The sequence below is a fragment of the Bos mutus genome, chromosome 5 (assembly GCF_027580195.1).
Source record: "Bos mutus isolate GX-2022 chromosome 5, NWIPB_WYAK_1.1, whole genome shotgun sequence".
NCBI lineage: Eukaryota > Metazoa > Chordata > Mammalia > Artiodactyla > Bovidae > Bos > Bos mutus.
This window is the reverse complement of record NC_091621.1, coordinates 37555534-37571504: the sequence shown is the minus strand read 5'-3', so window position 1 is coordinate 37571504 and position 15971 is coordinate 37555534. Positions and strand designations below refer to the sequence as shown.

The 15971-nt window shown below is 39.3% G+C and overlaps 1 protein-coding gene across 3 annotated transcripts in view; it reads right to left on the bottom strand.

Moving 5' to 3' along the window:
• Nucleotides 1-7189: 7189 nt before the first annotated feature.
• Nucleotides 7190-15971, bottom strand: part of ANO6 (anoctamin 6) — a 236586-nt gene continuing 227804 nt past the window's right edge. For 2 of the 3 annotated variants that reach the window (XM_070370661.1, XM_070370662.1), the window contains 2 exons: nucleotides 15775-15880; nucleotides 7190-10300 (listed from right to left, as the gene is read on the bottom strand). In XM_070370661.1, coding sequence (XP_070226762.1) covers nucleotides 10091-10300; nucleotides 15775-15880 — 316 coding nt within the window. In that variant the 3' untranslated portion in view covers nucleotides 7190-10090. The remainder of the gene's footprint in view (nucleotides 10301-15774; nucleotides 15881-15971) is intronic. The other variant, XR_011464220.1, reaches the window with a different exon arrangement.

Genomic DNA, 15971 nt, shown 5'->3' with positions numbered 1-15971 from the left:
TCTCCCTTCTGATATTTCATTTTTAGTATAAAGTAATATAACCAATTTCTGTATGTTAATCTTGTATTCTGCTACCTTGCTGAATTCATTTATCAGTTTGGGTGGTTTTTGTGTGGAGACTTTAGGGTTTTCCATATGCAGTGTCAATTGTGATTTCCATTTTAACCTTATTCTACATTCTGGGGTATTTTTCCTAAATTTCTTGAATGGAAAAACTTGGTATCAGGGAAGGTAAGGCATTCATTCATTTATTTATTGATTCATTCAGCAAGTATTTATTGAAATTCTACTGCCACATCTGCTTAGAAACAATGAGTAAGTACACTATCCTCCTTTTAAAAATATTAAAAGATCATTTTTAATGGCAATTCTCCTTGCATATGGTTTATAGGATCAGTATTCAATCATGTTTTTCCAATGGGCCTCTTAATGGCACCAGGATATGTAGTTCTGGCTACTTTTGGCATCTAGCCCACTAATATTGTTGGTCACACTTCTTCCTCTGGGACCCTGGGATTTCCAAAACAGGCTGGAATCCAAAATATATACAGAAATATGTGCTGAATGTGGCAGATACACAAAAGAAATTGCAGCAGTTCTCATCAAACTGTGCAGCCCAGGACAGACATCTGGGAAGCAAGATCAAGAGTTCTGCAGGTTTCAGGCAAGGATAAAAGGTTTGTCAGAGCAGAAGTACCAATGCAGTCTTGTGCTGGAGCTGGGCTTTAATAGAAGTCATTGATAGTGACCACAAGATGCATTTTACATGCATTGAGAATTGAAAAGGCACACTGTTTTTTTTTTTTTTTTTCTGACACTGTCACACTTGGAGTTTTACTGTCCAAATCCAACATGAATGTGATGGTTGGCTCTGACTCATATTTTTTATTAGTATAAAGCAGTAGTTCTCATCCTTGTTGATCATCAAGTCTCTTCACAATCTTAAAGTATTATAAAGCAGTTTTTGGAGCTCCAAAAAGCTTTTATGTGAATAACATCTATTAATATTTAATATATTAGAAACAAAAACTGAGAAATTTAAAAAATTTACTTAATTTAAAAATAAAACCCTATGGCATGTTATACATAAAATGTTTAAATGAAAAATAACTATTTTTCTAAACAGGAGAATCTCTCTCTCTCTTTAGTCACTAAGTTGTGTCCGACTCTTGCGACCCCATGTACTGTAGCCTGCCAGGCTCCTCTGTCCATGGGATTCTCCAGGTAAGGAATACTGGAGTGGGTTGCCATTTCCTTCTCCAGGGGATCTTTTGATTCAGGGATTGAACCCATGTCTCCTGCATTGCAGGCAGATTCTTTACTGACTGAGCTATGAGGGAAGCCCTAAAATGAGAGTATAGTATATTGTTTTATAGTTTTCATATCTGGTTTACAGCTGGATGCTCATAATTGCTTCTGTGTTCAATCTGTGGCCAAATCTCATGTTCTGTAGCCTCTGGAAACTCCACTGTACACTTGTAAGAAAATGAGAGTGAAAAGGGCTAAAACTATTTTCACATAATTATGAAAATAGCTTTAATTTTGTAGACTTCATGAAAAAGTCTCAGACTCTCCTAAAGGAATCTAGACCACACTTTGAGAACCATTCTTCTCAAATCTTATGGCTGACAAGGTGCTTTCAAAATATGTCAATATTTCATAGACATTTCCAGCCAAGTTCCCATGAAGAAAGGAAAGTATAGGTATGACCTAGGGGCCTAGATGAAGCAGCTCACCATAAACATATAATTCCTTTGAAGATTGCTATTTCAAATTAAAAATGCACTCACATTTTGCATTCAATGCCATAGCATATCTGTGATTATTTTGATACAATAATTTCTCCCTTAATCATTGAAACACTCACCTCCAAGAAGATGCCTTATATTCATCCTGTGGTTTTTTTTATACTTCCTGGCACACTGAATCCAGTGTGACACACTAGGGACTTCAAAATGACACTGACTGGTGGAACTATTTAGGCCCATTTCATGGCAGGAAGCTAGAGCTTAGGTTAAATAATTTAGTAGCAATAAAGACCACTCAAGAGGGAGAGGGCTTATGTATACCTCTGGCTGATTCATGTTGATGTATGGCAGAAACCAATACAACATTGTAAAGCAATTATCCTCCACTAAAAAATAAAGAAAAGAAAAAGACCAACTAAATGAGAAAAAGCAAAGCCTATTTATTCTGAGCTTGCTGTAGCAAAGGAATTAGTACTGTCACATGTGTTTTGGCAGAGACTCAAAGGCAGGCAGAGGAGTGGTATATAGTGGAAAAACGGGAAGACTTCAGGTGCGCTCTGATCGGAGGCAATTCGTATGGGGAAGCTGGAGGTGGGTAATAGAAGAGGGCGTCCTGCTTGATTGGTGAGAGGTGCATATTTGGCTTTCTCTGGTTGGTCCTAAGACAGAAGTAGGGATAAAAATTAGGGAAGCTGTCAGTTATTAATCAAGTCCTGGATATTTGGGGCTGATTGTTTCAGAGGCTATTGTTTGGCATCCTGGCCTGTCACTAGAAAGAAAATAGTTTGACTTCCTACAAGTCTGGTTGGCTTCCTAGACTGATATTACAGATAAACGGTTGGTTTCCTAGGCTGGCTGCTGCAGGTGGTGGGTCAGTGTTGTATTTTTATGTATGGTCTGGCCATTGTCCACTTGCACCTTCAGCCTCCCAGTAGAGGGGTCACACGGGAGATCGTGGGTTTGTGAAAGGAATCCTCTGAAGAGATGAGCAGGAGAAAGAAGAGTTTGTAGTTCTTCCACGTATGATTTCTTGGTCATGGTTGCAAAACTGTAGTACTTAGAAAGGAAACAGACTGAACTAAACTTATAACTGTTATTTCAGATAGTTTAAAGCATTTCATTAAGTTTGCAAATGGAGCCAAACATTCAGAAGTCTTTTTAAAACTGGTAAAATTTGCTAAATTTATGAAAAGAATAGGATTTGGGCTCAACTTCAAAGTTTAAAGGAAAGAACTAGCTTTTATGATCTGAAACCTCAACACACTGACTATACTTTGAAAAACAACAACAACAACAAAAACCAAAGAACATCTCTGAAGTCTCTTTTGGGCAAACAGACTGCCCTTGGTGGTCTTAACTCATACTTCCTGGGACCTCTGGGGAGTGGCCTGGCCTGAGCTAGGGTAATAGCAGGACTTAGGTTTCCTGTTCAGCCACCTTGTATAACTTGAGATTTTCTTCTTTTAACATGTGTATTTCTTTTTTGTTTGTTTTAAATTTATTTTTTATTGAAGGATAATTTCTTTATAGAATTTTGTTTTCTGCCAAACCTCAACCTAAATCAGCCATAGGTATACATATATCCCCTTCCTTTTGAACTTCTCTCTCATCCTCTGCCCATCCCACCCCTCTAGGTCGATACAGAGCCCCTGTTTGAGTTTCTTGGCCATACAGCAAACTCCCATTGGCTATCTATTTTACACATGATAATGTAAGTTTCCATGTTACTCTCTCCATACATCTCACACACTCTTTCCCTCTCCCCAAGTCCACAAGTCTATTCTCCATGTCTGTTTCTCCACTGCTGCCCTGTAAGTAAATTCTTCAGTACGGTTTTCCTAGATTCCATATATATGCATTAGAATATGATATTTATCTTTCTCTTTCTGACTTACTTCACTCTGTATAATAGGTTCTAGGTTCATCCACCTCATTAGAACTGACTCAAATGCATTCCTTTTAATGGCAGAGTAATATTCCATTGTGTATATGTACTACTTCTTTATCCATTCATCTGTTGATGGACATCTAGGCCGCTTCCATGGTCTGCTACTGCTGCTAAGTCACTTCAGTCGTGTCCGAACCTGTGCAACCCCATAGACGGCAGCCCACCAGGCTCCCCCTCTAGCTATTGTAAATAGTACTGCAATGATTAATGGGATACATGTGACTTTTTCAATTTTGTTTTCCTCAGAGTATATGCCTAGGAGTGGGATTGCTGGGTCATACAGGGTTTTATTCCTATTTTTTTTTTTTTTTTAAGGAATCTCCATACCTTCTTCCATAGTGGTTTTATCAATTTACATTCCCACCAACAGTACAAGAGCATTCCCTTTTCTCCACACCCTGTCCAGCATTTTTTGTTTGTAGACTTTTTGATGATGGATGGCCATTCTGACCAGAGGCAAGTGGGCCTTAGGAAGCATCACTATGAACAAAGCTAGTGGAGGTGATGGAATTCCAGTTGAGCTCTTCCAAATCCTAAAAGATCAGATCATGCTGTGAAAGTGCTGCACTCAATATGCCAGCAAATTTGGAAAACTCAAAAGTGGCCACAGGACTGGAAAAGGTCTGTTTTCATTTCAATTCCAAAGAAAGGCAATACCAAAGAATGCTCAAACTACCGCACAATTGCACTCATCTCACATGCTAGTAAAGTAATGCTCAAAATTCTCCAAGCCAGGCTTCAACATTACGTGAACCATGAACTTCCAGATGTTCAAGCTGGATTTAGAAAAGGCAGAGGAACCAGAGGTCAAATTGCCAACATCCATTGGATCATTGAAAAAGAGAGAGAGTTCCAGAAAAACATCTACTTCTGCTTTATTGACTATGCCAAGGCCTTTGACTGTGTGGATCACAACAAACTGTGGAAAATTCTTCAAGAGATGGGAATACCAGACCACCTGACCTGCCTTGAGAAATCTTTATGCAGGTCAGGAAGCAACAGTTAGAACTGGACATGGAACAACAGACTGGTTCCAAATAGGAAAAGGAGTACATCAAGGCTGTATATTGTCACCCTGCTTATTTAACTTTTATGCAGAGTTCACCATGTGAAATGCTGGTCTGGATGAAGCACAAGTTGGAATCAAGATTGCCAGGAGAAATATCAATAACCTCAGATATGCAGATGACACCACCCTTATGGCAGAAAGCGAAGAAGAACTAAAGAGCCTCTTGATGAAAGTGAAAGAGCTTGAAAAAGTTGGCTTAAAACTCAACATTCAGAAAACTAAGATCATGGCATCTGGTCATATCACTTCATGGCAAATATATGGGGAAATATATAAAGTGGAAACAGTGGCTACTTTTATTTTTGGGGGCTCCACAATCACTGCAGATGATGACTGCAGCCATTAAATTAAAAGATGCTTGCTCCTTGGAAGAAAAGTTATGACCAAGCTAGACAGCTTATTAAAAAGCAGAGTCATTACTTTTCCAACAAAGGTCCATCTAGTCAAAGTTATGGTTTCTCCAGTAGTCATGTATGGATGTGAGGGCTGGAATATAAAGAAAGCTGAGCCCTGAAAAATTGATGATTTTGAACTGTAGTGTTGGAGAAGACTCTGAGCGTCCCTTGGACTGCAAGGAGATCCAACCAGTTCATCCTAAAGGAGATCAGTCCTGAATATTCATTGGAAGGACTGATGTTGAAGCTGAAACTCCAATACTTTGGCCACCGGATGTGAATGACTCATTGCAAGATACCCTGATGCTGGGAAAGACTGAAGGCAGGAGGAGAAGGGGATGACAGAGGATGAGATGGTTGGATGGCATCACTGACTCAATGAGTTTGAGTCAACTCCGGGAGTTGATGATAGACAGGGATGCCTGGTGTGCTGCAGTTCATGGGGTCGCAGAGTCTACTGAACTGAACTGAATTCTGACTTGTGTGAGGTGATATGTCATTGTAGTTTTAATTTGCATTTCTCTAATAATGAGCGATGTTGAGCATCTTTTCATGTGTTGTTAGCCATCTGTATGTCTTCTTTGGAGAAATGTCTATTTAGGTCTTTTCTCACTTTTTGATTGGGGTCTTTTGTTTTTCTGGTATCAAGTTGTATGAGCTGCTTGTATATTTTGGAAATTAATCCTTTGTCAGTTGTTTCATTTGCTATTATTTTCTCCCATTCTGAGGGTTGACTTTCCACCTGGCCTTTAGTTTCCTTTGCTGTGCAAAAAGCTTTTAAGTTTAATGAGGTCTACTTTGAACATGTATATTTCTTTTTAAATCACGTACTGTCATAATTTTTTAAAGTTACTTAAAATTTCCTTGTAATAAAATCATGCTGGCAGTGAGATCATGTGTAAGTAAACAAACATCTGGCAGAGTACCTGATGGGGTCAGATAGATATCAGTTATTGAAGATTTCACCATTTTCCCCAAATAAGAAGGAGGTGCTTCTAAAGAATTTCTAGTTGCTCCTTTACTGGACTTAAAATATTTGAAGGGACAAGAACATCATCTGTACCTGTCCCAAGAGCATCATTTAAGAATCAGAGAAAACACTTTACCCTGTTTGTCCAGTTATGGACACTTTTTGACTTAGTTTTATTGGAAGCCTAATGAGATTTAAGCTGGTCCAAAAAAAAAAAAAAAATCAAAGGATGGAATGAATTAAAATCTGGATTCTATGTTGTATTATAGGATTAAAAAAAAAAGGTTGGTTTTCTAATGAAAAATTCCTTTATATTCTTTCCCATAATTTTCCCTTCTGTACTCAAAGGCCACAGCAGATCCAAACACAACATTTCTGAGCCTTATTAGAGATGTGTCCTGTCTGGGTGACACTGCCTCATGTCAGGTGACATGCCCCAGGTTTAGAATGCTGCTGCTGTTGCTAAGTCGCTTCAGTTGAGTCCAACTCTGCTCGACCCCATAGATGGCAGCCCACCAGGCTCCCCCGTCCCTGGGATTCTCCAGGCAAGAACACTGGAGTGGGTTGCCATTTCCTTCTCCAATGCATCAAAGTGAAAAGTGAAAGTGAAGTCGCTCAGTCGTGTCTGACTCTTCTCGACCCCATGGACTGCAGCCTACCAGGCCCGTCCATCCATGGGATTTTCCAGGCAAGAGTACTGGAGTGGGGTGCTATTGCCTTCTCCGGGTTTAGCATGCAGAAGCACCTTTATACCTTTAACAGGAAGCACCTCTTCCTACTAGCTGATGCAGCGCAACACTGGCACATCTGGTCTCCAGTTGGTGCCCTATGAGGGCCTCAGTCCCAGCAGTTTCTGCAGAAGCCCTGACTGAAATCCTACCCCTCCATTTTCCCCAGAAAAATCATATTTTAAGTAAGTATAGGTTATGAAAAACATAATTTTACATATACGCCACATAAAAGTGCACATGTTATCTGAGTGACATAAAACTGGTAAACAGATACACATTTGCTTTCTTAAAAACATTATGACAGTTGCATACAGAGTAGGCCACAGTATTGTTTTAAAAATGAATTTATTAAAATGCTCATAATTATAAAAAGAATATTAAAATGCACAGAAATTTGCAAAATATTACAAACTTTACATCTTATGCCACAGTGTATGAAAAGCATCATGAATATTTCAGTTTTACTTAAGCTGTTCATACATTTTAACTTTTCAAACATCTTAAAATATAATATGGACACAAGAAAATGGTACAAGAAGTGTTTCAACAAAGAGCACGTCCTGCTCCCCTATTGTGAATTAATGTTTTCTGAAATTCAAGATGCACATGCAATTATAAGGGAAGACTTTCAGTGATAAACAGTTTGCAAGATGGTTTTGTTTAGTTTTCAAACAAAAACGAAAGCTTTCCCATCCTATTGACATAACTAAAATATCAGGGATATTTAGAGAAAAATCTCCTGAGTATTTTGGTCTAATGCTTTGATCTGTTAAAATTCACAGGCATCACAAAAGGATACAAAGTAAAATTTCTCTAGTGGTTAACATGGGGCAGGTCTAGGGCCAGATTTTCCCTTCATGGGTCCACTGCCACACCCCTCCATTTTGCCAGGGGGCTGCCTCTGCTCGCATTTACAGATCCAGCCCACCAGTGCCTGCAGGCACAGCCCCACATGTTCATCACCCGCAAGTCAGCACTAGACTTACATGAACAGCGTCGGTGTCACAGATGACCCTAGGTCTCCATTGCAACCTGGCCATCTGGGGAGTATTGGCAGTGTCATACTTCACATTTGCTGCCTTTAAACACATAGAGGTTTTTTTCCCTCCTGTCCACAGAAGCACATTTTGAACTATGAAGACGATTTATGAAAACAGAAATGCACAATTCAAGTTCTATTTTATATACAAGGAGATAAGGCAAGAACATTTCCTTGTTTATAGTTCCACAAACAGCGAGTAACTGCCAAATCCAACACTAGGAGATAGTCCTACACTTCAGAGAAGAGAAGAGGTAATACGAGAGGAAGAGGCACCACTTTCAGGAGCAGCATCCCAGGTGAGCAGGGAAGGGACGAGAATGCTTCCCCGCTGGGAAGAAATGCATTTCTCGCTCCCTCTGTGACTAGACCTCACGTGGCCTGTCACGAGCACTCTTTGATCACACATACCCTTAACATTATCAAGAAAGTTAGTGAAATGATCCTGATCCACTGGGACAATTCAAAAGTCCAGAATACTGTTTCGCTGAATCCTACATTAATACTTTTTTACCCCCGTGGTTTGTTAACATTCATGGCAGGCATTTAGAACTATGACCTGGAGTGAAGCTGCCATAGCAGCTATTATAGCAAGCCCGTCAATTTGCTCACTGAAAAGTGTTTCCTTGTTCTTCGCTGCTGGGATTCTAAGTGCCTCGGCTCCTGTGGCACCTGGGCATTGAGCAGCATCGTAATGGGTGGCGAGTGGCCCATTTAGAGAGAGCGGGGTGCCAGACGCTCTCTCTGCACCCAGCCCTGCTCTGTCACCAGTAACTGGTGAGGGATACAGGCCCTGTGTCTTCTCTAGAGCCTATAGAGGGCTAGGCATCCAAAAGGCAGTAAAGTGCAGTAAAGTGTGCTGAACTGAATAAACCGAGGGCAAGATGTGCACAGTGGGACAGGAGTTCAACAGGAAGTTACCTACAGCTGACAGCAGGGCTTGTGACCAAACCAATTGGGTTTTTTTGACCCTTAATTGCCTGATTGGCTCAATAGGAGGCTGAAAATTCAAATCAAATCCAGTCTCTCTTCTTGTTTGGGAATAATCTGGGTATCCCGCCGTTTCTCCGTCTCCCTCCCTAAAAACACTCCCCGGGTGCAAACATGCAATTACAAACAAGTTACTGGACAGAAAGGAAGGAGAAGGGAGGATGTGCTGAGCTACCTTCTCTACGGCAGACGCTTTAGTAGGCTGATCACCAGGATGTGCAGAACCCCTCTTAGGAACACGGTGAGGTCACATCGAGGAGACCTGCTGTTCTCTTGACGTGCGCAGCACTGTGCTGTTACGATGGCTGTGAGCCAATCACAAGGGTCCTTGCAATACTGTACTTCCTAGATCTAACAGTAAAGGGCAACTGGTGGCAACTCGATAGGCTCATCTTTTCCAAACCATTATGTTGATAAATATGTAATTTTAATCACTTGATTTCATTTTTTTCAAGATACGACGTATCTTTGGATGTAAATTAATTATCCTGATCAATAGCACAAATATGCTCAGAAATGCAATCTTCATTTCAATCCATTAAGAGTATTTCTCCGAGACGGAAAGATAGGCCAAGATGAAGACTGAAACTATTTCCTCTTATTACCTGAGGTTTCCTTTTCTATAGGAACATGATAATACACCTAAATATTGTAAAGTCTTGGGTCTATCTGCAACTTAATACAGCATTCAAACTGAATTCTGTGTTAGATATTTTTAATCACACAAGAGCTAGCATGTCTAGCCTTTAATGATGGTACTGTAATGGAAGGATAACTCTGGAACAGGTCTAGCAAGAGTGAAGAAACAAAACAGTGCCTAAAAATAAAAAAAGATCATGTGCTTCAGAACAGAAAGGAATGAAAATAATCAGATGAGGAAAAAACTCCACTCTGCTTTGCTAGATGTTGTTTTTTTAAGCACATGAAGAGAATTCCTGTGTATGATTAAAATTCCAATTTATCCCAAAAAGTAACATTTTTGGTCTTTCTGGTGATTAGTTTTATGCCCTTCTTCAACTCAATTTTACATTTTCCAGTTCCTGCATCACTAGCTGAAACTGAAAAATAATCTGCATGAAAATGGCAATAGTTAAGACTCCTATTTGCCAAAGTGATTTAACTTAAACATTCTCATTAGTGATTCATAGTAAATTTTGACAGAGCTAAATTCTTTAAAGTGCTTCTCAGAACATAAAGCTCTTAATCGGATTTTGGTCGTAAATTGTTATCTACGACTGCTCCTATCATCTTCTCAGCTATGACTCCTATATTTTTGGTCATGTCTTTGAGGTGATTCTCATGAAGAAGCTTCTGGGTTAGGTATTTTTCTCTCTTGATCTTGCTCTTCGTGCTTTTTGATACATCTGGAATTGTATATGAAATGAAGAACTTCACAGAATAGATGATATGCTGAGGGAGAGAAAAAAAAATGTCAGTCAGTCACAAAGAGATGGAGGGGAACACAGAGTCTCTTCCATTTATTTTTGCCGGTCGTTACAGCAGTGTATCAGGCAGGGTGGTAGGTGTTCAAGCTCTACCTCCATGGTGCGGTTCTGCCATGGATCTACATTTTGTTACTTCATAAATTTCAACCATACTATTTGCTATGTAGAGAAGAATATATCTCCCTAACATCTAGAACGTTCACCATGGCACAGATGATGTTATGACATTTTTATGTGTGTTTCTTTCCTGTCTTCTTCCCAGGCCTCATCCCCAAAGGTAAACACTAACCTATCTATCTGAGTATATGTAGATCATTTTCATTTATTTTTGAATAGTTTAACAAAGTATGTATATATCCCCCAAAGAACATCTTGTTTAGTTTTACTCACTTTAAGCCTTATGAAAACAGTAATGGTACTGTATGGTATAATCTTTTGAAAATTGCTTTTTTCTATTCAAAGTTAATTTTTAAGATTCATCAAAGTTACTATGTATAACTATAGTCCATTTTCACTTCTTTATAACATGCCACTGTGCAAAAATACTTTATTTGTTCCGCTATCAAAAGGTATTGGTCTAGTTCCTAGGTTTTGGATTAGAAACAATGATGTTGGGAACACTCACACACTTGGATTCTGGAGAATACCTGTGAGAGTTTCTCAAGAGCGGCAGCTGGGGTGCAACTGCTGAGACCCTACGTTACATGAATGTTCGATTTTACAAGATGGTACCAAATATTTCCACAACAGTGGCACTACCGCCAGCAGTGTGTGGTGATTTCAGTCACTCTGCACTGTTGTCTGCACTTATTATCATCACTTCTTTTTTTTTCAAATGAACATGATGACTATGCAATGAACTTTATTTCACTTTGAGCTTTCCTCACATTTCCCTGATGACTAATGAGCTTGAAAACCTTTTTATTTATGCACCATTCAAAAACCCTAACCTAGCAAGAGGACAGAGATAATACAGAATAGACATAATTAAGAACAAATAAATTACACATAGCCTTAAAATGTGTAAGAACTATGGGGAAAACAAGAGATATAAGCTAAGTAAAGCAGAGTAACAGTTATGAAGAGTGTTATGGTGGGAGATAAAATTTATATAGATTTTATGTAGATCAGTTTAGACAAGCCTCACTGAGCAAAGACTTTAAGGAAGTTAGGAAGTTAAACATCAGGAGAAAAGACATTTTAGGCAGAGGGAATACCTAGCACAGAGTCCACATGGGGGAAGCCTACTGGGTGTATTCCAGGGAGGCTGAGTGAGTTACCATCAGGGAAGTAACAGAGCGTGGCTAGATTGTGCTGGGCTTTGAATGCTATTATAAGGACTTTGGCTTTTACTTGAAGTGAGCTGTGAAGACAACAGGGAGTCCAATTAGTAGACTGCTGCCCTAATTTGAGCAAGAAATGATGGTGGCTCCAACTTGGGGGCAGCTGCAAAGCTGGTAAGAAGTGGTCAGATTTGTGACATATTTCAAAGCAAAAGCTAACAGGATTGGATGTGAAATAAGTGACAGAGAGAAAACAAGCGGGGCTTCAAGAATTCTGGCCTGAGCAACTGTTCAGATGAACTGCCATAATTGAGGGGAGGGGCAGAAACTGTGGACAGAACAGATTTAGAGCAGGGTAGGGGGAGAATATTGAGTGGATTTAAGAAAATATGGGAATCTAGGGCAGTAGATTTGAGGTATCTGTTAGATATCCATGCAGAAAGGTCAAGTATGCAGTTGGATTGATGGGTTGAACTCAGTAGAGAGGTTTTCCCGGGATATCCATTAATGAATCACAGGCATACAGATAGCACTTAAAGTCTGCAGACTGCATGAAATCACCAAGGCTGTGAGTAAAGAGAAAAGACAACCAAGGAATGAGCTCCAGGATCATTAAGAAGAAAAGGAAGGGCTGGCAAAGAAGCTAAAAATGGGACTGCCTAGTGAGGTAGGAGGGAAGGCAAAACATGTGTGTTCCTGGGAGCCAAGTGAGGAAGACTTTCAAGGAGGAGTGATCAGTTGTGTCAAATGTTTCTTTAAGTTAGGTGGTGTGAAAAATGAGTATTTTGAGATGAGAGAGAGATTAGTGAGTGTGAATGATAGAAATCATATAGTAGTAATAAGGCAAAAACTGAAGTCAGAAAGAGATTTAGTTAGGTTTATTTCCCCCCATTTATTTCTGAGGTAGGTAATATTTATGGATATGAGTATTTTCTATTAAACCACGCTTGTGTTTCTGGGACAAAGCCAATGTGGTATGATGTTATCTTTTGAAAATATGTTGCTAGATTCAGTCTGCACATTTTAAAAAGACCTTTGCATTTTATGTATTGAGTAAGACTAACTTATAATTTCCCTTTCTCATTCTATTGTCTGATTCTAGTATCTAAAAGGAGATGGAGAGTATTTCCTCTAACTTTCCACCTGATCTCTGGAGGAGTTTGTATAAGATTGAAATAAAGTATTGTAGAAAGTTTGGTATCATTCTCCTAGAAAGCCTGGCCTGGTGTTTTCACTGTGGTCAAATTTTCCAGTTACTCAAAGTTTTGCTATCACTGGAGTTTACGTTACCATCTTTAGCATTTTGAAGATATTAGACCCCTCTCTTCTGGCTTCTATGCTGTTGTTAAAAAGTCTACTCTCATTCTAACCTGAACTTTCTTTGTCATCTTTTTTTCTCTGGTTACATAAGATCTTCTCATAGGTGTGATGTGTTTTCCTTACAATGCATGCAAAATAAATGTGGGCTTCTTCAGTTAGTACTTCTCCATTATCCTTTTTTTGAAAGTTAGCTTTTCTCCTTCTGTCTTAACTTCTTTTTTTGTATTTCCGTATCTTTCTGTGATGTGCTAGTGACAATTTTTTTCAGATCGGTCTTTCATTTCACTAATTCTCTCAAGCTGAGCACAGAAGAATTGATGCTTTTGAACTGTGGTGTTGGAGAAGACTCTTGAAGAGTCCCTTGGACTGCAAGGAGATCCAACCAGTCCATTCTGAAGGAGATCAGCCCTGGGTGTTCTTTGGAGGGAATGATGCTGAAGCTGAAACTCCGGTTCTTTGGCCACCTCATGCGGAGTTGACTCATTGGAAAAAACTCTGATGCTGGGAGGGATTGGGGGCAGGAGGAGAAGGGGACGACAGAGGATGAGATGGCTGGATGGCATCACCGACTCAATGGACCTGAGTTTGAGTGAACTCCGGGAGATGGTGATGGACAGGGAGGCCTGGCGTGCTGTGATTCATGGGGTCGCAAAGAGTCGGACATGACTGAGCGACTGAACTGAACTGAACTGAAACTTCTGTTTTATCTGTATGTGAATATTTTCATTTCAACAACTATCTATATTTCTAAAAGTTCTATTTAATTACTTTCCAAAATTGCCTTGTAATTTTTTATAGTTTCTTATTGTTCATTTTGGCTTGGTCATTTATTTAAACGTTTTCATATACAGTTAATATATATTCCTTATCTGATAATTCAAACTCTTAAGAGTTACTGAGAGTCCCAATCAGTTTTCTCAGATTTTATTGGCTAAATCTCATTCATTTTATTATTTAAATTTTTCCCTTTGTCATTGTTAATCGTTGATAATTAGTTCATATTTGCTTATCCCAATCTGGGGAAAAAAACTGAGGTCTAAATTAAGGATACTTTTCTTCAGAGAAGATGTACATTTCCATCTGCTCTGAGACAAATCTAGCCTTTTGTGTGGTCCCTGGCTGAATCTAAGGGTCTGAAGTTCAGCTCTTCTGGCTCACTCTGACCCAAGGCTTGGTCTCTTTGAACCTTTAGTTGGAGGCCTAATAACAGAACTTGTTCTCAGAGCACTCCTGGACTTCAGAGGTGCTCACTACTCTATCTTAAGCCATTATCTTTTTTTCCTCTTTTTATATTCTCTTTCCTTCTAGTAAGCTTAAAACTGCAAAGGAAATTATGTTTCTAGCTGGTTCTAAATGTTTTATAGTGAGATGGCCCCTCACAGTATCCAGTCCATCATGATATCAAATGGAGCCGTCTAAACACTGGCAACTACATATTTGAATATAAACTAGTAACTCTTGTCAACATATCAGACACTGCACTCTACTTGTGATACAGTAAACTAATGAACTACTTTCCTCAGTTAATTTTTGATAACTATTTAAAAAAATACTAGAAAAATTATCTAAGCCAAGTAGCCTGTCCCCAAACCAAATACCTCCTGTTTCAGCCTGTTTAGCTGCTAAGAGGAACCATGCGCTTAGTTCTAGTCAGTGAGATGCAGGTGAAGGTCTGCTCCAGGGGCTTCTGGCAAAACTTTTTCTTTCCTAACATAGGAACAGGTATGGCTAGCATCACCCTTTTTCCTTCTTCCTGCCTAGAACATAAATGTGTTATTTGGAGTTGTGGTAGTCATATTACAACCACAGAGTGACATATAATGAAAGTAAGCCTACAGAAGACAGATACATTCCTTACACCAGGGATTTGGAGTTGATCCAGGAGTACCCACCTGCTTCCAGTGAAATCTGCTATGTGGGAAAAAAAATCAACTCTTACTTGTTTAAGCCACTGTAGATGGGTTTTTCTGTTTCTTGCAGTTAAACGAAATCCTAACTGACCACACCAATCAAATAACTTCTGAACCTTTAGAATTTAGTAGTAGTTATTCACTCAGTGTAAGAAGTAAAGTTGGCTAGATCAATTTCAAATTGAATAGCTGCCTTAGTATTTTTCAGAGCTGGTACATTTCAGGGATGTAAAAAACTATTCTAAGAAGGTTTAGTGTGAAAATGCAATACAAATAAACTATTATAGCCATAAAAGTTTCTCCAGGAAGATATCTTACTTATCTTGAATAAACTTCTTCATAGCCTAATACGGAGCCCAGTTCCCCAAATAAAAAGGCCTTCAATTAATACTGAACTGAAAGGAATTGAATCTCCCTAAGCCCACATGCCAGAGAAGGCAATGGCAGCCCACTCCAGTACTCTTGCCTGGAAAATCCCATGGATGGAGGAGCCTAGTAGGCTGCAGTCCATGGGGTCGCTAAGAGTCGGACACAACTGAGTGACTTCACTTTCACTTTTCACTTTTATGCATTGGAGAAGGAAATGGCAACCCACTCCAGTGTTCTTGCCTGGAGAATCCCAGGGACAGGGGAGCCTGGTGGGCTGCGGTCTATGGGGTCGCACAGAGTCGGACACGACTGGATTGACTTAGCAGCAGCAGCAAGCCCACATGTTTTTAACTTTACAGCAGATAACCAACTTTATTTAATTACTGAAAGCATTATGGGTATTCTCAGGTCAAATATAACAAATGTTATAGAAATAATTATTAGCAAGAGATAAGACATATTATGTATTTTAAGTCAGAAGTGACAACACTTAAAAGTTAATAAATGGTCTGCAAAAACACTGCCTTATAAACTATTTCAAAGTGAACTTTTCTTACCTCCATGACAATGATAAAAGCCAGCTTGGCTGCAATCACATGCCAATAATAGATGTTGTGTTTATACTCTTGTGGGTGTCCAGGAGGGTACCGGAAATCACGATACCTGGAAAAAAGATGGGGGCATTTAAGGAGATCATTTTTTCTAATCAAAAGTAAACAAGGGCCCATTAAAAAGGTCATACTTAATGCAACAC